Source organism: Lathyrus oleraceus, chromosome 5 (assembly GCF_024323335.1).
Source record: "Lathyrus oleraceus cultivar Zhongwan6 chromosome 5, CAAS_Psat_ZW6_1.0, whole genome shotgun sequence".
Taxonomy (NCBI): Eukaryota; Viridiplantae; Streptophyta; class Magnoliopsida; order Fabales; family Fabaceae; genus Lathyrus; species Lathyrus oleraceus.
In genome coordinates, this window is record NC_066583.1 from 342,542,531 (window position 1) to 342,567,894 (window position 25,364).

Sequence of the window (25,364 nt, forward strand, 5' to 3'; positions counted from 1 at the left end):
ATGAAGAATAACAAAATGCTCATGCAATAAAAATCAATAAAAGATAATTCCAACTAATACTTCACAACTGCCACCTCCTTTTCTACCTTTATTGGTAAAAAGATATTGAATGCCTATAGATGCCTCTGACTGTAGTTCATGGAGCAGTGTTTCGATAGTTTGATTTCAGACAGTGAGCCAATACTTTGATGCCTCATATCTTAAAATACCCTTCTTGCTATATTCAACTTTATCTAATAACTTATGGAACCCTCTATCATCATGTGATATAACCTTCTGTCATAACTAGCAAATCTGCACCATAGAAATATTATTGCACATGTAAACATCAGACAGTTCACAAAAGTAATTAGGTGAATTAGAAATCCTGTTCAATTACTTGGTTTTGATTCTTCTTATTTCGAACATAAGATCCAACGTATTTACAACCCATAAGAGGAAGTTCAAAGGAATTTCCAAAGCTATCACTCATATGACATTCTTTAAACATACCATGCTTACTGTCAGTTGAAATCATGAGCCATTACTTACGAAGATTTTTCCAACCCTCAAAATCGAGGCACCACCACGGTAACATCCTCGCCACCGATGATATTGTCGTGTAGATAGAACTTGAGGCCCGAGCTATATTCTTGTATAATACGTAATCAGGACCACAGTATTGTTAGACGATATGCTTAGATCTATAGGGGGTGAATATATACCAAGTTAAAAAAATTATTAGAAAATCTGATTTAGAAAAATTTATGACGTGGAAGCAAGTTTTAAATATTTCCCAGATCAAAATTCGTCTAACCGAACCTACTATTGAAAAGTTCGGATATGCGTAAGAGTTTCAATGGTATGATAATAACCCACAAGTTGATTAACAACACTTCAAACACTAAATTGAATACTGTAATATAGTCAAATTTCAGGACAATCTAAATTTTATCGAGTCAAATCAAACTGAAACATGTTCGACTAACTTATTTTCAATCCTACAAGTGAGGATAATCTTTGTAATACCAAATTGGATTCATACTCATCAAATTAATTTTTTACCAAATATACTAAAAATTGTATGATTGGCCATAAGATAAGGAAAGCCTTAAGATCAATCATCAGGAAAACCAAGGAATCTGTTTATATGATTAGCCACTGGTGTAGCATCACCTGGCGTATAAGGAAGGAGAGAATTTAAATCCATATCTGATATAGTTTGATGGAGTGTATGAGGACTAGCACAATACAAATGTTTTCTGTTGGCAAGTTCATCTGCAAGCTCACTTTGATGATTATCCATTAAATCTTCGTTTACAACCACAATTAACTGTTTGCGTAGCCGCAGTGTCTCAAATATGCTGCCTGACCCTGCATTAAATCAGAGTAGTTACAGTTAATCTCCCAGTCCCGGATACTCTATATTTAACAAAATATAGGCCTTATGGTAACCAGTGAGATTACGATGTTTCAGTGTTTAATGATGAGAGGCTAGAAAGCATGAACATAATTATTGTTAAAAAACATGAGCACAAACAAATTCTCATACTTTCACCAAGAGGTATTGATGAAATTTTAAACAAAAAAATAGTTAGACTTTATGGATTTCCCTCTTCTATTGTTTCTGACAGGCACAGGGTTTTGACTTTATGGACATTATTATTAAAATTGTATTGACCCAAACTGAAATTTAGTGCTGTATGTCATTGCCAGTCGAATGGGAAAACCGGGGCTGCTAACAGATAATTTGAGTCTTGCCTTAAGCGTCCTATGTGAACTAAATGGCTCAATTGACAGAGTTTTGGAATAATGTTGACTATAATAATTCTGCAAAGATTCGGGAGAGACCCCTCTGTATGTGACTGGATCAGCAGTAAAGGATAACAGGCTGATAGCTGAAAGAAATCACAAGTTGAGGACTTTGGCTAAAAGGGCGAATGAGAAATTGAGTTCTGGATATTATGGGCCCTATGATATTGTGAAGAATGAGCGGAAATCGGGAACTCAAGGTGCATTCAGCTCCAGCCCTTGCAATACAAGCTAATGCCAATGGAGAAAAAGTTCTTGTCCAAGGGGAAGTATGCCTGCCTGACTTTGAAAACTATTAAGAAACTCATCTGCATTACAGAATCAGTTTCCTAAATCCTACCTTGCGAGTCTTTTTTGTGTGAAACAGGTATCCTACACACGCAACTACAAAGATTAATCTCTCCAATCACGTAGGATCTCAATGGACGGAAAACCTCTCCTTCAAGACTTTTAACGTTGCAGCATTTTCAGGACTGGATTCGAACAGCCAAGGCCTTTGATAATGCTGGAAGAGACTGTAATCATCTCATCCAAGCGGTCTTGGATACTAAAGTAATAGTCGAATAGAAAATCTTATATTGGAGAAAAAAATGCAATATGCAAGTTTTCATATAACTAACAGGTTGTTAATGAATGGGAAGTGTGAGAGGATTCTATAATTTTGGATTATATAAGTTGTTAGTAAGGTAGCAGGAGGAAATTGGTTGTGATTTGGATGAAACCTTTGGGAGAGACTAGGCATTCTAAGTAGTCTACAGCCATTCACACAATAATGTGTATAACTGTATGATAATTAGTGAAAACAAACACGCAAAAGGCAAGTTGTAACTAACAAGCATACCTGCATGGCTAATTACAAGAGAAGCAGATCTGAGATGGTCTGCAATACTGGAAGAAAAAGTGAAGTAGTCTACAGCCAATGAACCTTCTCTTTCAGACTGCAATCAAATGTTATTGACAAGAGTTAACTCGGTAAAAAGAGAAGTATATATCTGACACATAAAAATACACTTTTAGATACTTCATCTACAGAAGTAATCAATTAAGTTGTTTTTTCAAAGCAAATCAAACAAGGTAAGATTATCTACAAATTTCTCCACACTTTTATCCTGCAGAGATTTTGATAACTGCCATGGCGGCTCCATAGGCTGCAATGGCATGTTTATATGGCGGATTTTTGAGTCTCCGCCATCAACAGCATTTTGTAAAACTAGAAGTTGTTAATTGTTGCAAAGCCGCATACTGATCAAGCAAGCTCCACGACTGCCGTTTCCACGGAGGCAGTATCACCCAATTATCTCCAAGATTCATCAAAGTTAACAATTAAATTTCATCTTCCATTGTCATCTGATTCATAATAACTGATAAAACTTTTGAATGCGTAATAGTAAGAGATAGGGAAATCAATGAATAATGTTTTAAACTACCTTGGTAGGAAGAAAGGATCCACGTCCCATTTGGATGAGAAGATTGGTATAACCTTTTGCAAGCAATTCTTTCTTAACATGTTCTGAATCCATAGCTCTTACAAGAGCATCAAAAGAAGTTGTTCCTACAGTCACAAAAACCACTCTCCTTGTTTTGTCACCTCCGTCCTCGTTCCCCATTTATGATTCAGGTTGATAATTCTTCACCCAAAATATGCTTATGTTGAAAGTGCAATGACATTTAAAAACAACAATTAGGGTTTGGGAGAGTCGATTTCATCACTGAATTCCAATGAAGAATGAAACAAAAAAACTCAAGTCTACAACAAATTCCAATGAAAAACTAATTGAATTTTAAAAGTCTATAACAAAAGGATTGTGTAGATAGATACCTGAAGGAGTGTTGGTGGATGAGCGATGCCGCGAATCTGAGTTAGAATAACTCTGTAAAAAGATAGAAGTGTGAATCCAAGACTCGTTTTCTGTCTAATCTACGAGACTATCACTAATTTAACATCGATTATTACTTTGGCATTAGGTCTAGTGGTATGATTCTCACTTAGGGTGCAAGATAGGGTGCAAGAGGTCCCGAGTGTTACACAATTGCTTAGAAATACAAAAAGTAAAATGTGAATTCATGAGTCATTGAGCTATATTGATCTACATACTAGTATATAATCAATGGGGAAAATTGAGAATTAACAAGTATATTCTTATTTACACAAAAATTTCTATTGCTATAAAAGAACATATTCTTCACAGTTTTCAATTTCTGGGATAATATGTAGATAAACATTAGAGAGGAAAAATACAGTAATCAAGAACTAAACAGATACTAACCGATCACGGAAAAAATTCATACCTATTATATTAACCACGCCGTCTTAGATCGGAATCGAGGAGCCGCGGTGTTGACGAACAACTCCGGCGTGTTTCCCGGTGAGCTGAGTTTGAGCAACTCCAATTTGTTAATCGCGCCTTTCTTTTATTATTCTTTCAATGGAGCTGTGGGGAGATTTAAAATTAATTGGAGTGGGTTTAGGATTAGAACATGGGAAATTTTTCTTATCAAAAATTAAGATAAGAATACAATTTATGGAAATAATGTTCTCTCAAATAATATTATTTTCAGAATTATAATTTTATTTCTCAAAACAAACACATTAAAAAAAAATTTAATTGAAATTTTCAGTGTATAATAATTAATCTTTTAAAAAAACACTTTCCATTTTACAAAATATAAAAAATATTAGTTTTATTCTTTTTTTATTTAATTTTTTAAATATTAATTTTCATTTTTATTTTAAATTTGTTCAAAAAAAAAATCATAATGGAAGGGCAAAAGCCCAAATAGAAAAACATCTAATAAATTTGTCTTACAAAAGAAATATGGAGATTTTAAAGAAATAAATGATGCAACCACCTAGGATCATCCTCAAAGACCTCATTAATGTCTATATTGTCATGTTTAAGCAACAGATCCGCACTCTGATTTGCTTCATGGTAAATATGCTCAAATTTAATGTCTTTGAAGCTTTTGTTAATGTCTATAGTGTCATGTTTGACGAAACATATTATAACCTTGCTCAAACTCCTTATTAAAAACTTTGAGCATGTCAACCGCCTTTTATTGTCCAATTGAACCACAATCTTCTTGATATTGTTGCGCTACACTAATTGAAGACCTGATAACACACTCTAAAGTTCATCAATAAGGTTATTATTATTGCTTATATGTTTGCTGAAACCTCTTATCCAATTGTCATGGTTGTTACGCAAGTCAGCCTTACCATCTTTCTGGATAACACCCTTTGTATTAAGGCAGATCCAATCATCCTCATGCAGACTCGATTTAACCTGAACCACGACAGAAGAGGAGGGAACCGTTTTGAGTTGCAAACACCTATGGTAGCCATGTTTGTTAAACAGATTCAATAACTCCTTGAACCATATTGAATGTCATGATGACGTTAAGCTTATGAATCCTTTGATATCGTCAATACCAAATGGTATGACACACATTAGTCCATATCCCCCCCCCCCCCCCCCCAATTCGTATATCTGACATTTTGATTATCCTGCATATTGAGTTGAAGTCAACCCTCAAGCTCTACTTGAAAGAATAAGTGTTATGTAACATTTTTTTATATATATAATTTTTTCATTTTAAATAAAATTGGAAAATGTTGTTTCAACTTTTTTAATTTTCTTTTTATTCAATGAAAAATTTAGTATTAATTTTTTCAATTTGCTTTTTGTACATAGAAAACTTCCTACTTGCAATTTTTTTAAAAATTGATTTGATTTTTGGTTATTTAAATAAATATAAATATGCCTTTGTTGTGATGAAAATTAATTACTTTATCCATGAACATCTGAATAAAATGGCAAGAGATTTCTTCTAGATTAACCAGAGATACTGAGTTTAAACTCAACCCTGAAATCTATTGCAGCTTAACCCAAAAGTATGGTAGACTTGCATCTCCTTGTGAGCATGCCTCCCCTTTGATCAGAGTCGTTAATCTTCATCAAACGGTCATTTATGCTCCATACTAGACAATCCAAAGACGATTGTAACTAACCCTCATATATAAGTATGACCCTAAGCCACACTCAAGTATAATTCAACTCATACTGGTAAAGTTCCACCTCAATCTCATACTTATTTGAGCGTCAGAATGTTGATTTTTTTGCAGGTACCATCTTCAGTCATCGGAGAACTATCATCACCGCATTGGATGTCCCTTTATGGTGGTCGTCATCAAGATATAAACAATTCCTGGTTCCAATATGAAATAATGACGTCATATATGTAAAGTAATTTTCTTTGATTTCTCTAATTTCTTTGATTCTCTAGAATTTCTTCAATTTCACATTTGCAGCTACTTTTAATCTCACCTCCAATGGCTAGCTCGAAGTTAACTCATGCTCGAAAGATCACCAATGATCAACTTAGATGATTCACTACTATAAATAATAAATTTTATGACGGAACCTTCACCTCACCTAACAAAAAATCGAGGTGTAAATCATAGACACGTCACATTTTAATTTATTTTTTTACAAAAATATCATATATTCTCTGGTTTAGTTGGAAACCGATGTGTAAAGTATTTAGAGGGCACATATTTAAATCCCAACAACTACATTTTAGTAAATTTTTTATTTTTTATTTTTTTATGCAATATGACCTCGATTTTGCTGAAAATCGAGGAATAAAGCATTTACAGCACACATCTTCGAATCCCAACAACTACATTTTATTACCTTTTAAATTTTTTTATGACTTATTACCTCGGTTTTGATTAAAATATAGGGGTAAAGTATTTAGAGGACACGTCTTCGAATTCCAACAACTATATTTTATCATCGTTTAATTTTTAAAAAAAAATTATGACCTATTACCTCTATTTTGTAGAAAAACAAGTAGTAAAGTAGCGTATTTTTTTTATATTTTATTTATGACCAATTTGATGAAAAAAATTAAGGAGTGAATCTTTGTCGTCCATTTATAAAGTAACAATGGTCAAGACATTGTCAAATCATCAATCCACATGAAAAATTAATGATATGCGTGAAACTCTCACTAGTCAATCAAAACACGAATGCCACAACTATCCATCTTGGATGCGAAGTGCTAAAATTTAAACTTAACATATTGAAAACAATGATAATGAAAGTAAGAGCTGAAAAATATTTCGTGGTTAGTTTATTAACGCAATATTTTCTCTAGTAATTCTTGTTAAAAATGTTTAATATTAATTAGGAAAACATGAAAGTAACATATTAATGTTAGTTGTAGTCGTATCAAGTAAACTGTTTAATGTTGTTGTTGTTGTTGAAATTTAGTATTTAACGATTCTATTGATTTTGTTTATTTTTTTGTTGTTGTTGTTATTGAGATTTAATGTTTAAAGATTCCATGGATTTTGTTGTTGTTGTTGTCGTTTTTGAGATTTAATGTCTAAGGATTCTATTGATTTTGTTTTTGCTATTGTTATTGGTGTTGTTGTTGATGATGAAGAAGATTTAGAATTTGTCAACAAATTTGATACTTTGCAGATTAAAAAAGAAAAAAAAATAGGTTAAAAATAAAATTTTGTAAACAAGACTTTACCCATTGAATATAGTTAAAAACCAAGGTAAAAAGTAGCACAGTTTTGAAAATCCAAAAAATGTAGTTGTTAGGGATCGAACCCATGACCAATGCCACTTTCCCCCTCAATTATTCAAAAATCGAGGGGTAAAGTGGCAGGTATTCATGTTGCACTTTGTTACCTTGCATGTGTAACTGAGGTTATATCTCATTCGCGTCCGAGGTGAAATGGGCTTATTTGTAGTAGTGATTTATTGACATCATTCAAGACAACATTACAATAATTTTTTCTCTTGTTGGAAAAGAATGTTCCCTACAACAAGACCAACCAAACTTCAGTGATGATTCCTCAACCATCATTCAAAGAAACTCGTCCAAATCCTCCACACCGTGTTTCACTTCCTTTACCGCATAATCAACTTTCTCCGGCGTCAATTCATCTTCCTCCTTCTCATGATCTAGTTCCCCTACTGGTACATCCTCTCCAGCATCTCCTAGCTTTATTCGATGCACCAAACATGAATAATATTCTTATGAAAATTTTCAATATACTACAATAATAAACCATGAGACTCATCCGCATTGAAGAAAACCAACAAAATATTTTAAGTGAGATTGCAACACAGTTAAAAGTTTTGCAATGCAATCACTCTAGAGATATCCTAGTGGATGCTCACAACATGAGTTCAACAGTTGAAAATTAGGCTTTTCCCTTCTTACCAAGACCATAATTCTCCTCTACATGACTCAAGTGGCAGGGACAACTGTCGCACCCCACCTGATGCCCGTCACCCAAGGAGATATACATATTTCCATTGCCTACGAATGAAGGACTAATACAACTCCCCCGAATAATATCTTACGCATCATTGGCAGAATTCATCCACAAAATGAATCACCAAATTCCTCATCCCTAAGTATTATGAGAATCCCCAAAATCTGGAAACTTAAGAAGGTACAAGATATTGGACAAGTGAATCCAAACACAAGAGGGGTGTGAATATGTAGCTTTGAAAAACAATGTCCAATTAAAAACTCTTTGGTAAAAACAATTCTTTAAAATAATTTTGAAACTTGAGCAAAGAGTAAGCATCATAATAGATAAATAGAATGAAATTAGAGTGAAGAGGGGATGAAGGAATGACATAAATAAACAAATAACATATATAAAAAGAGATAAAGGACAATAAGATTGCACCAGAAAGTTAAAGAGGTTTGACCTAACCACTTGGCCTACTCCTCTCCCCAATAATTTCTTCTTGAGATTTCCACTATATGTGTGAGCTTTTAATAGGTTATGCACATGAACTTTCTTACAATCAAACTTGAAATTTTAAATTGTCTATCCTTGAAACCAAACATGAGATTTTATATCAGGCTAATCTTGAACCAAATGAGAGCTTTTACACAACATGCAACTAATGAATCAAACTGAGATTTTAATGGACAACCTTACAAACCAAATGAGAGCTTTTACACCAAGTGAAGCTCACGATTAAAATGAAGAATTTCGCGGATAAATTCACTAACCAAACAATAATTTCCCACAAGTGATATTCAACAAGAGATAAAAAAAACTTATTACACAAAATACAATTTTACCCCTGCACCAGAATACATAATAAATTCCTCACTGATATGTTTCACTCTTAAAGCACTAAGACAATAATAGGGAGATTGAAGAAATGAGGGAAAAAAGGAGTAAAGAATGGGAAAGAGTGTCAACACACATTTTCTAGTATAATTTATAAGTGAGGGAATACCTTTATTTATAGGTGAGAAATATGGCCCAAAAAGGAAAAATCTCTATGGGCTTTTTAATGCTCATAATTTACTATACCATTGGTTTAATCGATTATGTGCTTCATAAAAACAAAAACCCTAATTTCCAAAAAGGAAACCATACAATGGCTAGTTTATTAATCGAATAGAAGTGTTCTTAATCGATTAGGAAGATTTAAACTTTAATTTAATCGATTGACGAAGGGCCTTAGTTGACTAGGCACTGTATATGAGCCTAAATGTTTATGAACACTTTTTTATCAAATCCAGAAGCACTTTGATGGTTCCTCTAATGTTTTAAAGGTGTTTTTATCAAATATATAGGTTATAAACACTTTTAGGTGATTGTGTGCATTGCCTTAGTAGTTTAAGAACTACTCTAATGTCTTTTATAAAACTTTGATCACTCAGACACAAACCAAGCGAGCTTTCACACTTCTTCTCTTTCATAAACTCTAAAGCTTAAAAATCCCTTACTTGATACATTAATGATTCAATAGTTCATATATGACTTGACTTATTTTATCTGGTAAGGATAAATAAGACTTATTGATAGGCACCATCATTAGAGAAAAAGCTTTAGTGAGGCCATCATGGATTCCGCTAAACACCGCTTAACATTAGGTGTTACTCTTAAGCGATTGACTTTGACATCTTGATCTCCCAAGCATAACAACTTGAATAGATTCAGATGAAGACTTCACCACATAATAGTGTCATCATCAAAGCCATATAAGGGCTCAAGGTATTATACCTGCAAGCACATAAATCCATATTATATGCCTTTTTAATGATGACAACACATCTCTTAGGGAGGTGGAAAACAAATAAATAATGGAAAAAAATTATAGTGGTTAAGCTCCATATGTTAAATATAGAGAGTATACACTACTCACATGATATTATACTTCTTCCACTTTGGCATGATAAAAAATTTGGAAAAAATAACTACAAATATAAAATACATCCAAGAACATAAATCAAAAGATAAAAAGAAAATATCATGTATATTTAATAAACAAAATACTTCATTAATTCAAAAGAGAATTCAAATACTATAGGAAAAGTGCAAAAATCATAAAAAAAGCAGCAAATAATTCAAAACAAAAAATCAAACACATTTTAAAATCCTCCTCATCATCACTGAACATGAGGCAAGTAGGACCCATTCTATGCGAGCAGACGGGAGGAAGTTAATATTCATGCCTATCATTTTTTTGTCTCTTAATGATATTGTTAATAAGAGATTCTATAAGATTATTTTGAGGGATCTCATAATTGAAATCCTCAAATATTGAAGGTTCTCCTAGCTAGGATGGAACTTGTTGACTTAAGGAAGCTTACTTTTCCTTGGGAGGTTTGTGAGTCAACACTCATTTGGTAACCATTATTCACATTTTCCCTATTGCATTATTTCCTATTCCGATATAATATTTATTTGATTCTTCATATTCAAGGTTGAGTCCATAATAGTCCAAGATTTTTATTACTAGACCACCATATGGTAACCACATATTATTCCTATTGCTCTCCATCATATGATGGATCACTGCACTAGTCCAATTTGTTTCTACTTATTAGTAAGTAACTAAACCATAAAAGTATCAATTTTTGTTAGTTATCCAAAGTTGTGTTTCCTTAGGATAAGAATATGTGTTGTCACATAATGAATGAGTTGAATATTTAGGTGTACTTTGCCCACCTTGAAGGGATAAGGAATACCAGAGTTTGGATTTGCTATGAAGGTAATAGCAGTAAAGACATAAGAAAAACCACCACCTTCTTCTTCATCAACTTTGTAATTATAATTGGTATAAGGAAGGTTGCAAATATCCACAAACTCTTCAAGAGATAATCAAGTTGGTTGTTTTTGTACTTTACTGGTGAGAAATTCATCTACATAACTTAGGTTGGAGTAGGAAATTTTCACTAAAGTTAGAAACTTTTCTTCAGGGATGTCGTAGACGAATCTTCTTACCATTGCTTCATTAAAGATCTTCAGAAGTTTACACTATTCAAAGACATTTTCTTCAAAGTGGCATGAATTAAAAATCTCCCTTATTGCATAATCTCTATTAAACCCATCTTGTTTCTCTTGAGATGAGAAAGAATATGAGAAATAAATTGGAGAAGAAATGCTTTCACATCTGAAGATTCTTTTTGGAGTCATGATGATGATGAAGATTGCAAGTAGTATTTGCACACACACATAAAAAACACAAGTAAGAAGAAGAAATAAAAAGACGAGATGAATAGAAGAGATGGCAAGATGCAGCTAATGAACAAAACTGAGATTTTAACGGATAACCTCACAAACCAAATGAGAGCTTTTATACCAAGTGAAGCTCACGATTAAAATGAAGACTTTCGCGGATAAATTCACTAACCAAACAATAATTTCCCGCAAGTGATATTCAACAAGAGATAAAAAAAAACTTATTACACAAAATACAATTTTACCCCTGCACCAGAATACATAATAAATTCCTCACTGATATGTTTCACTCTTGAAGCACTAAGACAATAATAGGGAGATTGAAGAAATGAGGAAAAAAAGGAGTAAAGAATGGGAAAGAGTGTCAACACACATTTTCTAGTATAATTTATAAGTGAGGGAATACCTTTATTTATAGGTGAGAAATATGGCCCCAAAAGGAAAACTCTCTATGGGCTTTTTAATGCTCATAATTTACTATACCATTGGTTTAATCGATTATGTGCTTCATAAAAACAAAATCCCTAATTTCCAAAAAGGAAACCCTACAATGGCTAGTGTATTAATCGAATAGAAGTGTTCTTAATCGATTAGGAAGATTTAAACTTTAATTTAATCGATTGACTAAGGGCCTTAGTTGACTATGCACTGTATATGAGCCTCCTAAATGTTTATGAACACTTTTTTTATCAAATCCAGAAGCACTTTGATGGTTCCTCTAATGTTTTAAAGGTGTTTTTATCAAATATATAGGTTATAAACACTTTTAGGTGATTGTGTGCATTGCCTTAGTAGTTTAAGAACTACTCTAATGTCTTTTTAAAACTTTGATCACTCAGACACAGACCAAGCGAGCTTTCACACTTCTTCTCTTTCATAAACTCTAAAGCTTAAAAATCCCTTACTTGATACATTAATGATTCAATAGTTCATATATGACTTGACTTATTTTATCTGGTAAGGATAAATAAGACTTATTGATAGGCACCATCATTAGAGAAAAAGATTTAGTGAGGTCATCATGGATTCCGCTAAACATCGCTTAATATTAGGTGTTACTCTTAAGAGATTGACTTTGACATCTTGATCTCCCAAGCATAACAACTTGAATAGATTCAGATGAAGACTTCACCACATAATAGTGTCATCATCAAAGCCATATAAGTGCTCAAGGTATTATACCTGCAAGCACATAAATCCATATTATATGCCTTTTTAATGATGACAATGCATCTCTTAGGGAGGTGGAAAACAAATAAATAATGGAAAAAAATTATAGTGGTTAAGCTCCATATGTTAAATATAGAGAGTATACGCTACTCACATGATAGCATACTTCTTCCACTTTGACATGATAAAAAATTTGGAAAAAATATCTACAAATATAAAATACATCCAAGCATATAGATAAAAAGATAAAAAGGAAATATCATGTATATTTAATAAACAAAATACTTCATTAATTTAAAAGAGAATTCAAATACTATAGGAAAAGTGCAAAAAGCATAAAAAAGCAGCAAATAATTCAAAACAAAAAATCAAACACATTTTAAAATCCTCATCATCATCACTGAACATGAGGCAAGTAGGACCCATTCTATGCGAGCAGACGGGAGGAAGTTAATATTCATGCCTATCATTTTTTGTCTCTTAATGATATTGTTAATAAGAGATTCTATAAGATTATTTTGAGGGATCTCATAATTGAAATCCTTCAATATTGAAGGTTATCCTTGCTAGGATGGAACTTGTTGACTTAAGGAAGCTTACTTTTCCTTGGGAGGTTTGTGAGTCAACACTCATTTGGTAACCATTATTCACATTTTCCCTATTGCATTATTTCCTATTCCGGTATAATATTTGTTTGATTCTTCATATTCAAGTTTGAATCCATAATAGTCCAAGATTTTTATTACTAGACCACCATATGGTAACCACATATTATTTCTATTGCTCTCCATCATACGATGGATCACTGCACTAGTTCAATTTGTTTCTACTTATTAGTAAGTAACTAAACCACAAAAGTATCAATTTTTGTTAGTTATCCAAAGTTGTGTTTCCTTACGATAAGAATATGTGTTGTCACATAATGAATGAGTTGAATATTTAGGTGTATTTTTCCCACCTTAAAGGGATAAGGAATACCAGAGTTTGGATTTGCTATGAAGGTAATAGCAGTAACGACATAAGAAAAATCACCACCTTCTTCTTCATCAGCTTTGTAATTATAATTGGTATAAGGAAGGTCGCAAATATACGCAAACTCTTCAAGAGATAATCAAGTTGGTTGTTTTTGTACTTTACTGGTGAGAAATTCATCTACATAACGTAGGTTGGAGTAGGAAATTTTCACTAAAGTTAGAAACTTTTCTTCATGGATGTCGTAGACGAATCTTCTTAGCATTGCTTCATTAAAGATCTTTAGAAGTTTACACTATTCAAAGACATTTTCTTCAAAGTGGCATGAATTAAAAATCTCCCTTATTGCATAATCTCTATTAAACCCGTCTTGTTTCTCTTGAGATGAGAAAGAATATGAGAAATAAATTGGAGAAGAAATGCTTTCACATCTGAAGATTCTTTTTGGAGTCATGATGATGATGAAGATTGCAAGTAGTATTTGCACACACACATAAAAAACAAAAGTAAGAAGAAGAAATAAAAAGACGAGATGAATAGAAGAGATGGCGAGATACCTATTATAGATTGCTTCTTCAATTATTGACCTTCATAATTTATTAGAGTAGTTAATGCCATAAAACTTGATGATTGATTGATGGAAGGGTACACTAAGAGAGGTCATAATTGATTATGAGGCATGAAATTTTAATTTCAAAAATTCTCTAACCGATAAAACCGATATGGTAATTGATTATGTAGTGTTACATTTGTTTTAAAGGAAGTGAACTCATATGTTTTGCCAGATGTTCAAACATCTTTGGCAAAAGAAGCTAGCCCAAACAATGATTCTAGTGAAAAAGCTGAGGAAAGTGTTCCTGAACATGTTGCTCTTGAAAGAAGGAGTAAGAAGAAGGTTGATGAGTGTGTCCCTGTGCATGTTGCTCATGAGAGAATAAATAAAAAGAAAGTTGATCATGTTGTCAATATTGATGAACTAACTTCTGATGAAGAACCTCTTGCCAATATTGTAACTCGTGGCATAGCCAAGAGAATGCAGAGACGAAAAGGAAATGCAATGGTGTTTAATGATTCTCCCTCCAAGGAGATGAAAGGAAAATCTGGTGGTTTGAAAAGTAATCCCTCTAAAAGATCCATAGGAAAATCTCATGTTGGTCCTACTAGATCATGCAATAAAGTTATTACCCCTACTAGAAATAGGAAAGATGTATCTTCTAGTGATTATGAGTTTGATATCAAAAAAGATGTCCAAGACATCACGCTTGTAAAATGATCAACTACCAAGAAGCCTCATGTTGTTGAGCCCAAGGCTCCACTGGACAATGTTTCTTTACACTATGTGAAGAATGCTGAAAGATGGAAGTATGTTATTCAAAAGAGGGTAGCTATGGAGAGGGAATCGGCTAAGGATTCCCTAAAATGTAAGAAGGTCGCAGAACTTATAGAAGCTGTTGGGTTGATGAAGACTGTCACAAAATTTGGCCCTTGCTATGAAATCCTAGTCAAGGAGTTTATGGTGACTATTCCTGATGGGTGTGATGATGTGATAAGTGTTAATTATAGGAAGGTGTATGTTAAAGGAAATGTTGTGACATTTTCTCTAGCTGTGATCAATAAATTTTTGGGAAGAAAAGAAGAACCTCAGGCTGAGCTAGAGGTTACAGATGACCAGGTGTGCAAGGAGATAACTGCCAAGCAGGTTAGACACTAGCCAAACAAAAGGAAGTTGTATGCTGAAAAGATGAGTGTCAAATATGTTATCCTTCATAGGATTGGGACTACCAACTAGGTGCCCACTAATCAAACCTCAACCATCTCGACTGGTCTTGGGAATTTTATTTATGATATTGGGACAAAAAGAGCATTTGACTTTGGGAAATACATCTTTGAACAAGTTTTGAAACAAGCCTTCTCTACTGTTGTGAAAATGCCTATATGCTTTCCATCTCTCATCTATGGAATAATCCTAAAGCAATATCCTGGTATTTTACTGCCTATTGATAGTGTGAAGAAAAGGGATTCTCCTTTATCAATCCACTACAAACTTTTTGCTGGAACACATGTCCCAGATATTGTCATGACATCTTCTAAGGTACCTGGCCCCGCCACCTCCAAGAAGAGTGTTATTGCACAACTGAAGGAGACTTGTAAAGAGTTGGAGAACTCCAGCAGGTCTAACACTGCTACAAAGATCAAACTTGAGAAATTGATTAAGGCTATGATCGAAGAATAGAAGAAGGAAGCTGAACATGGTGGTGATGACAATGAAGGAACTGATGTTCAGGACTATGCTGGTGGGGATGATGCTGAAACCGATGAAGAGAAAGAAGTTGAAGGAGAAGAGTATGCAACTGCTGACTCAGATAGTCAGGAAGATATCTGATTGCAGGTTTGTTTTATTTATTATTTGGTTATGTTTTGTGGTCTCTGACCAGGATTTTATGCACCCTTAAGTGCCCCCTTGTGTGTGATAATTAACTTTATGAATGTGGTTTCTCTGTTTTGGTTAGATGCTTACCTTTGTCATATTATGGCTAAAAAGGGGAGTATTGTCCGTGTGTTATAACCACTAACCACTAACCACTTGCTGCCTGGTTGTGTTCAAGGAGGAAGGAGTTCCTATTTTGGTTAGATGTTGTGTTGTGATGTTAAACAGGATGATCTGACATCAACTTGACTGAGGAATTGTTTTTGAGTGAAGTTTTTTCTGCTGCATATACCTATGATGTGTGTTGTTAAACATACCTCTGACGTGTGTTGCTAAATAGGTCTTGCTTGCTTTGGATGATCCCTAGAGGGGGAGTCCTGGTTATGTGTGATAGGGGAGTACATAATATGTCTGGTGTGATTGCTTGGTTACCTCTGTGATGTGTGTGTTTGATCTATTTTCAAACCTATGTAGTTTTGATTATAACCTGGACTGTGGTGCTTGTATGCAAGGGGTATTTGATTATGTTAGCCAAAACTTGTCAAAAGGGGAGATTGTTAATTCTTTGTATTTATGATTGGCAGTAATTTTGGTAAAATTGACTTAGCTGCAACATGTTGAACAAGATGTCCTAACTTGTGGATTCAACATCTTGTCTGGAACATGTTTTACTCTTGGTAACAGTTGATTGATTAACTGATTAGAGTATATTATAGGAATATTAACTAATCCCATGTGGCGTCCAAGAGTGAGGAATGAGGGATTCTAATTGTTTTTAAACTTATTCTGTTTTCTAAATGTTGAGACATTTTAGGGAAAAAAATTATTTAATGGTATGTAGTTGTTTCACTTCGTGTACAAGGCCCAAATCTAGTTCAATCTGTGGCTATATATATAATGCCTCAAACCTAATTGAAGCACGAAGAAAAGAAGATGCTAGTGTGGTGTTAGGGTTTGAGTGTTCTTGTTATTTATGAGTCTCTCTAATATTATCTTGATATATGAGTAGGACTATGTCAATTGAGTGTAAGGGTTGTCAAACACTCATACGCTTTTAAGCATTGAGTGGTTGTGTGTTTGTGAAGTGTGACTTCAGAATCTTTTGTAATTGTTTGAATTATCACTATGGTGATTGAAAGGGAAGTGAGAAGGGTCTCATACCTAGGAGTATCTTAGGTAGAAGTTAAGCACGGGTAGTGATTAGGGTGTAGACTGTAAATTGGAGATAGTTTGCAGAAGGTCTACAAACTGATACTATTTAGTGGATTTCCTCCCTAGCTTGGTAGCCCCTAGATGTAGGTGTTGTTGTACACCGAATTGGGTTAACAACTCAGTGTATTCAGTTATTTTATGCTCTCATATCTGTAAGTTATCTTATTATTGTGTTTTGATCAGATATCAGTGTCTCGACATCTCTTAGGACATCTGCTATTTGCATACCATATTTTCACTAAACAAGAATGGCATGATGCAAAGCATAATGACCAAATAGCCCTTATTCATGAATTAGGGTTTAAGTCAACCACAAGATCAATAGGAAATCACATGGTCACCAAATGTCAAACACCCACAATTAGGGTTTCATGCACAATCCAAGGTCACTAGACAAATCGCATGATATATCATCCCAGAACAAGAAATATAACCTTTCAAACAAGCCTCAAAACAAGTGGCCCAAAAATGTTATGAATCAATAACTAGGGTTTCCAATACTCAAAGGAAAACCACATGATTTATGAGCTCCAAAGATTAAGAACTAGAGTTTAGGCATAAGTGAATACCATGATGCAATCTCCAAGGTCTCAAGCACCAAGAGTTAGGGTTCCCCCCATATGATGAGCAATTTTCTAATCCTCAAACAGAACCCTAGTTTTGATTAACCACAAGCTTTGAATCTATGATGCTTGTTGGAAAGTATTAACATGAATTAATAATGCACATAAATGAGGCATGAATAAGTACAGTTGAACATTAGGTCAAAGGTTGTATGAAGAATAAAAGGAGAGGGCAAATTTTGGGTTATGACAATCATCGCATCCCGTCCATCCAAAAGCAAATCTAGATCCTCTATATCGGGTTGTGCGGGGTGCACGAAACTGAAACTGATAGCCAACCTCCTCCTGTGAGAATCGGTTGAGGCTACTCTCCCCACTCAGAGATGTTAGTCTGCTACATCACATCGCCTCTCTCGAGCCCCCGCAGCAGCTCTATCATGCTGGTGACCGGTAATCGTGCCATCTGATCCTCTGGTCTTCACTCCAAAAACAAAAACAAAATATTTAACCTACCAGATTTTTCTAAATATTCGGTACAATTATGAATATTTCTGGAGTTTTTTAAATATGGTAGTGATGCTTAACATTTTCCGAACTTTTCAAAAATCCGTTAAAATGTATGCATTTTTACCGATTTTTTCCATAAAACTAGAAAAATGTATACATCACATTTTTTAAAAATCAAGTAAAAATGTATGCATATTTATCGAATTTAAAAAAGAAAAAACGGAAAAATATATGACTTTTTATCAAAATTTTCAAAAATACGGTAAAAATACATGAAAAATATAGAAACAACTATAAAATGCTGTAAAAATATATACATACCGGTCATAAATTGTAAATGTATGAAAATCTATGAAATATTAAAAAAAAATAGAGAATTTTGAAAAATCAAAATTACACAATATTTTTATTAAATTTTTTTATAACAATAAAATAATAATTACATAGAAATTATAGGAGTGTCAGATCAAAACGGGATTAGGAGGAAAAAAATCTCCGCACATACAATTCATAAATTCTATTCGATAAAAATGTAAAAATCACGCATAATCCAGTGAAACTTCGGCTACAAGCTAACTATGGTTTCCACGCATAATCCAATAAAAGTGTGAAACAAGCGCGCACACACACAATTCTTTTCTAAAAATTATTAGATATATTATAACCGTCTTCTCTACGTGTGACTCGTCTATATGTGATTTTTAAAAAGTTCTTTTTCTTTTGAAAAGATGAAACAAAAGCACCCTAAATTGGTGGTTTACATTATTAAAGAATGTCTAATAAAAAATCTTCTAAAGAATTTTTAAACAATTAAAAATAAATTAATTCTGCTAAAAGAAAAATCAATACTATGTATTGAGAAACAAATTAAAGAATGTTTATTCTTTATATTTTACTCTTAAAAAGTAAATGGAAATAAGTCATACCAACTTATAAAGATTTATAATCTAATTTATTTAATAAAAAAACTAGATTTAAAGTTTTTTTAAAATATATTTAATTAAATAAGTTAAACTTAGATTATTAAGAAAAACTATGAATTTTATACGTTGACATGAATATATATTAAAAAGAAATTAAATAGTATAAAAAAGGTCATATAATCTATTTGTAAAAATAAATAAAATAGACTATTTGAAAGTTTCCATATAAAATAGATTTTCAAAATAGATCAAACTTTTTAAAAAAAATAGACCATCAAAAAAAATTATAATAAATTATAGATCAAATTTAAAAATTTATAATAGATCGGATTCAGACCTTCTAAGATCTAGTTTAACCTATTTTCATCCTTAGTCATAAATAAATACTCCCTCCATATTTATAAAGAGAAAATTAAATTTTTATTTATTGAATAATTAATTAATTTAATATATTATAAAGTCCAAATATATAAATTACTCAATACAAAATTTTATGAATTATCAGTGTAATTTTTTTTAGACAATAACCTAATAAATAATTAAAAAATATATTGTTTTACGTATTGTTAGAGCGTCATAAAGCATGGTAAATGGAATAAAATTTAAAACCAATGGAGAGATTCTTAGTATTTAAATATTTTTATGTTGTCTTTAGTCGCGAATCCGTTGTAGTCTAGTTGGTCAGGATACTCGGCTCTCACCCGAGAGACCCGGGTTCAAGTCCCGGCAACGGAATATTTTATTCATTTTCATCATATATAACACTGTTCTACGGATAAATTGTACTGCAAGGCGTTGATGATATTGCATTTCTTTTTCTCTCTCTCAATAGAGTATGTTGGAATAGGCAGCGGACAATATTTTTTTCCACTGAAAGTTATATAAATAAACAGATCAAAGCAAAGGTAGATTATTTGTCCAAAATGTTAGAGATATACAAAATCCAAATACACATAGTGATGAGCTATCCATAAAAACAAGCTTCATACATCACATACATCACACTAGTTCATGGCTGAGATGATCCGTTTGAGTGCTCGTCACCGGCAAAACTAGGGTTTCCATTTGCCAACCGATTCACACTACTAATGTTGCCAGATTGATTTGAATATGTACGAACAGAACTGCCTCGTGAATACCGGTTCTGTGCGCCTGACCCGGAGCTGCTCCTTGTTACCTTCAAACGAGCCTTCCTACCCTGAGTTGGTCAGGGCATTAGCATAGTCATAATGTTAGAGTTTAATACGTATACACCAATTTATATAGACCTCTAACAATATCTCATAATAATAAGGAGACAATATTGAGAAAATGTTGACCATATTCAATTCAAAAGAATAGAGAATAACCTTCCCCATGCACTTCTCTAAATGAGGAGCAAACTTCCCTGCCACGATAGATCGGTTACAATTCATGCAATCAAATATTTCATTTGCTACGGTAGGATGAGTTTGTCCGAATATGTCAACCACATACTTGCCATTTGCTTCATTACTATTACTAGGATCAGCCAGTCTAGCCCTCGCCTGTACTGACAACTTCAATTCTTCGTCCTCTTCATCCATATTGGCATCAAGCCCCAGCTTGGCTATTCTGTGACACTCTGATGCCACATCAACTATAATGGAATCAAGGAGATCGCAGAAAAAGTGAGATGAAACCTGCAAAACATCCCAATCGAAAGTATAGGCGAAATAAGTATTTGACTACTCCAAATATTCCAATTCAGACACATAAATAATTATTTTAGGCACATACACTTGAGGAAATTCACTAAATTGAAAGAATCGCTATTATACTAGAAAGTTAGACTATGGTTATTATGGAGTGTGGAGTGCCTAAGACTTAAGTCCTACATCGAGTAGATTGAGGAGTACTTAAGTGGCTTGATTCTTCCTATTGACAACTAGTTCGTAAGGGGTTCCTCAAGTGCATATCAGCAAAGTAGTTACAACACAATCGAGAATTTACGACAAATTGGGAAGGGGGAGTAAAATCATAAATCATGGAATCATAACATTGATAGTAAGATATACAAAATTCATAAAACTCATATATGCTTATAAATATAAAATAGCATTAGTAAGATAAAGAAAACCACTTGAAATACTAGTGTAAATTTAATTTCATAAACATAGCTCACTATTAAGATAATTAAAGTGTTTTAAGTGATTTACAGAAGTATAACTTTAACCACACTTTAAATACTTGTAGCTTTCGACTTTTCACAAAATAGGATTATGTGTATTCTCATAATCGCTGAGGGCAAGCATAATTAGAAAAACGTGGGAATTTACATTCAAAACCAAAATTTAACATGCTTTGCAACACAATATAGTTTTACAGTGAAATGTGCAGGAAATTGACATCAAAATCTATTATTTAGTTCTTGCTAAAACAAGTCTACTCATAATGAAGAGCATACCTGTGACTGTGACGACAAATTTTCCTCGTCAGGAACCGACATGACTTTTAACTGAAGCTTTTGGATCCTAATTAACACACATTACTTGTGAAAGTCAGATATAAACTCAAAAGCTTATGGGAAACATTAAACAAAACAAAACATATTCATCAAAGAAAACAATATTGAAATTTGCAAGCAAAATAGTATTGATATCCACATGACTTGCAGAGTTGCACGAGTGGACCTATTGGCCCTGTACAAGTGGGGTAAATTGTTTTTGAACTTTCAAACTATACTTAGACATCATTCAAAAATCAAAAGATACTAATACATTATATATGCATTAGAATGCATTGTTTGCTATGGTGCTATTGAATAGCAAGATTAGAACAAAACACTATTGATTTGGGTTATGCTATTTCATACAAAACAGTGTTCTGGACTGGGCTTTTGGTTGACCCAAGCCCAATACTACATCTTCAATGCTACATAAGCCTCTCACAACATCACCTCGCAAGGCACACACTAGTCTAACCCTAAATCTCACACTTACGGCTAATACTAACTTGAGTGTCAAAGTGTTTTGCAGGTACACCCATACTACCAGGGCCGACAATGGGGATGCTGACTAAGCACAATCATCACCCGATAGTCCGCCGGTGCCATTGTGAACATCTGTTCTAGATCAAAACCTATGAAGCACAACCCTAACACTGACACAGAGATATCGATAATAATTTTAAAAACTTAATTAATTAAACCTAATCACAAGTGTTAGTGCAGGTGTCCGACACAGATAAGGACACAGCTTTTTTCCGAGGTGTCTATGCAGATAAATCTTACCTAGGGAGGGTCAAAGAAAATAAGAATTGTAATAGAATAAAGAGAACACAATTGCTTAGAAATACAAAAAGTAAAATGTGAATTCATGAGTCATTGAGCTATATTGATCTACATACTAGTATATAATCAATGGGGAAAATTGAGAATTAACAAGTATATTCTTATTTACACAAATTTCTATTGCTATAAAAGAACATATTCTTCACAGTTTTCAATTTCTGGGATAATATGTAGATAAACATTAGAGAGGAAAAATACAGTAATCAAGAACTAAACAGATACTAACCGATCACGGAAAAAATTCATACCTATTATATTAACCACGCCGTCTTAGATCGGAATCGAGGAGCCGCGGTGTTGACGAACAACTCCGGCGTGTTTCCCGGTGAGCTGAGTTTGAGCAACTCCAATTTGTTAATCGCGCCTTTCTTTTATTATTCTTTCAATGGAGCTGTGGGGAGATTTAAAATTAATTGGAGTGGGTTTAGGATTAGAACATGGGAAATTTTTCTTATCAAAAATTAAGATAAGAATACAATTTATGGAAATAATGTTCTCTCAAATAATATTATTTTCAGAATTATAATTTTATTTCTCAAAACAAACACATTAAAAAAAAATTTAATTGAAATTTTCAGTGTATAATAATTAATCTTTTAAAAAAACACTTTCCATTTTACAAAATATAAAAAATATTAGTTTTATTCTTTTTTTATTTAATTTTTTAAATATTAATTTTCATTTTTATTTTAAATTTGTTCAAAAAAAAATTCATAATGGAAGGGCAAAAGCCCAAATAGAAAAACATCTAATAAATTTGTCTTACAAAAGAAATATGGAGATTTTCAAGAAGCAAATGATGCAATCACCTACGATCATCCTCAAAGATCTCATTAATGTCTATATTGTCATGTTTAAGCAACAGATCCGCACTCTGATTTGCTTCATGGTAAATATGCTCAAATTTAATGTCTTTGAAGCTTTTGCCAATGTCTATACTGTCATGCTTGACGAAACATATTATAACCTTGCTCAAACTCCTTATTAAAATTTTTGAGCATGTCAACCGCCTTTTATTGTCCAATTGAACCACAATCTTCTTGATATTGTTGCGCTACACTAATTGAAGACCTGATAACACACTCTAAAGTTCATCAATAAGGTTATTACTATTGCTTATATGTTTGCTGAAACCTCTTATCCAATTGTTGCGCTACCGCATTGGATGTCCCTTTATGGTGGTCGTCATCAAGATATAAACAATTCCTGGTTCCAATATGAAATAATGACGTCATATATGTGAAGTAATTTTCTTTGATTTCTCTAATTTCTTTGATTCTCTAGAATTTCTTCAATTTCACATTTGCAGCTACTTTTAATCTCACCTCCAATGGCTAGCTCGAAGTTAACTCATGCTCGAAAGATCACCAATGATCAACTTAGATGATTCACTACTATAAATAATAAATTTTATGACTGAACCTTCACCTCACCTAACAAAAAATCGAGGTGTAAATCATAGACACGTCACATTTTAATTTATTTTTTTACAAAAATATCATATATTCTCTGGTTTAGTTGGAAACCGACGTGTAAAGTATTTAGAGAGCACATATTTAAATCCCAACAACTACATTTTAGTAAATTTTTAATTTTAATTTTTTCATGACATATGGCCTCGATTTTGCTGAAAATCGAGGAATAAAGTATTTAGAGCACACATCTTCGAATCCCAACAACTATATTTTATTATCTTTTAAACTTTTTTATGACTTATTACCTCGGTTTTGATTAAAATATAGGGGTAAAGTATTTGGAGGACACGTCTTCGAATTCCAACAACTATATTTTATCATCGTTTAATTTTTTAAAAAAAATTATGACCTATTACCTCTATTTTGTAGAAAAACGAGTAGTAAATAGCGTATTTTTTTATATTTTATTTATGACCAATTTGATGAAAAAAATTAAGGAGTGAATCTTTGTCATCCATTTATAAAGTAACAATGGTCAAGACATTGTCAAATCATCAATCCACATGAAAAATTAACGATCTACGTGAAACTCTCACTAGTCAATCAAAACACGAATGCCACAACTATCCATCTTGGATGCGAAGTGCTAAAATTTAAACTTAACATATTGAAAACAATGATAATGAAAGTAAGAGCAGAAAAATATTTCGTGGTTAGTTTCTTAACGCAATATTTTCTCTAGTAATTCTTGTTAAAAATGTTTAATGTTAATTAGGAAAACATGAAAGTAACTTATTAATGTTAGTTGTAGTCGTATAAAGTAAAATGGTTAATGTTGTTGTTGTTGTTGTTGAAATTTAGTATTTAACGATTCTATTGATTTTGTTTATTTTTTGTTGTTGTTATTGAGATTTAATGTTTAAAGATTCCATGGATTTTGTTGTTGTTGTTGTCGTCGTCGTTTTTGAGATTTAATGTCTAAGGATTCTATTGATTTTGTTTTTGCTATTGTTATTGGTGTTGTTGATGATGATGAAGAAGATTTAGATTTTGTCAACAAATTTGATACTTTGCAGATTAAAACAGAAAAAAAAATAGGTTAAAAATAAATTTTTGTAAAGAAGACTTTACCCATCGAATATAGTTAAAAACCAAGGTAAAAAGTAGCACAATTTTGAAAATCCAAAAAATGTAGTTGTTAGGGATCGAACCCATGACCAATGCCACTTTTCCCCTCAATTATTCAAAAATTGAGGGGTAAAGTGGCAGGTATTCATGTCGCACTTTGTTACCTTGCATGTGTAACTGAGGTTATATCCCATTCGTCTCCGAGGTGAAATAGACTTATTTGTAGTAGTGATTTATTGACATTATTCAAGACAACATTACAATAATTTTTTCTCTTGTTGGAAAAGAATGTTCCCTACAACAAGACCACCCAAACTTCAGTGATGATTCCTCAACCATCATTCAAAGAAACTCGTCCAAATCCTCCACACCGTGTTTCACTTCCTTTACCGCATAATCAACTTTCTCCGGCGTCAATTCATCTT

General features: G+C 32.9%; 3 protein-coding genes and 1 non-coding gene across 7 annotated transcripts; 2 read left to right on the forward strand and 2 right to left on the reverse strand.

The window, feature by feature from the left end:
* Positions 1-844: 844 nt before the first annotated feature.
* LOC127084522 (uncharacterized) lies at positions 845-22,783 on the reverse strand. 4 transcript variants are annotated; one of them, XM_051024991.1, is made up of 5 exons: positions 22,645-22,783; positions 3,611-3,662; positions 3,219-3,435; positions 2,633-2,729; positions 845-1,353 (listed from the first exon to the last, which is right to left on the reverse strand). In XM_051024991.1, the coding sequence occupies exons 3-5, from the start codon at positions 3,396-3,398 to the stop codon at positions 1,097-1,099; spliced, it is 534 nt and encodes a 177-aa protein (XP_050880948.1). In that variant the 5' UTR covers positions 3,399-3,435; positions 3,611-3,662; positions 22,645-22,783; the 3' UTR covers positions 845-1,096. The 4 variants fall into 4 exon arrangements, with proteins under 4 accessions (XP_050880948.1, XP_050880949.1, XP_050880946.1 ...); XM_051024992.1 differs by having other exon boundaries at positions 3,219-3,500; XM_051024989.1 differs by lacking the exon at positions 22,645-22,783 and adding an exon at positions 4,081-4,323.
* On the forward strand, positions 13,477-15,836 carry LOC127080572 (uncharacterized). Its single transcript, XM_051020889.1, has 5 exons — positions 13,477-13,482; positions 14,214-14,717; positions 14,799-15,152; positions 15,243-15,545; positions 15,687-15,836. The coding sequence occupies exons 1-5, from the start codon at positions 13,477-13,479 to the stop codon at positions 15,834-15,836; spliced, it is 1,317 nt and encodes a 438-aa protein (XP_050876846.1).
* On the forward strand, positions 19,749-19,821 carry TRNAE-CUC (transfer RNA glutamic acid (anticodon CUC)). Its single transcript has one exon. It is a non-coding gene; the product is annotated as a tRNA-Glu (tRNA).
* Positions 19,973-22,828, reverse strand: LOC127084521 (SAGA-associated factor 11). The gene is made up of 4 exons (XM_051024988.1): positions 22,645-22,828; positions 21,512-21,578; positions 20,436-20,747; positions 19,973-20,284 (listed from the first exon to the last, which is right to left on the reverse strand). Exons 2-4 carry the CDS (start codon positions 21,551-21,553, stop codon positions 20,096-20,098), a joined length of 543 nt encoding a protein of 180 aa, XP_050880945.1. The 5' UTR covers positions 21,554-21,578; positions 22,645-22,828; the 3' UTR covers positions 19,973-20,095.
* Between the last annotated feature and the right edge of the window lie 2,536 nt (positions 22,829-25,364).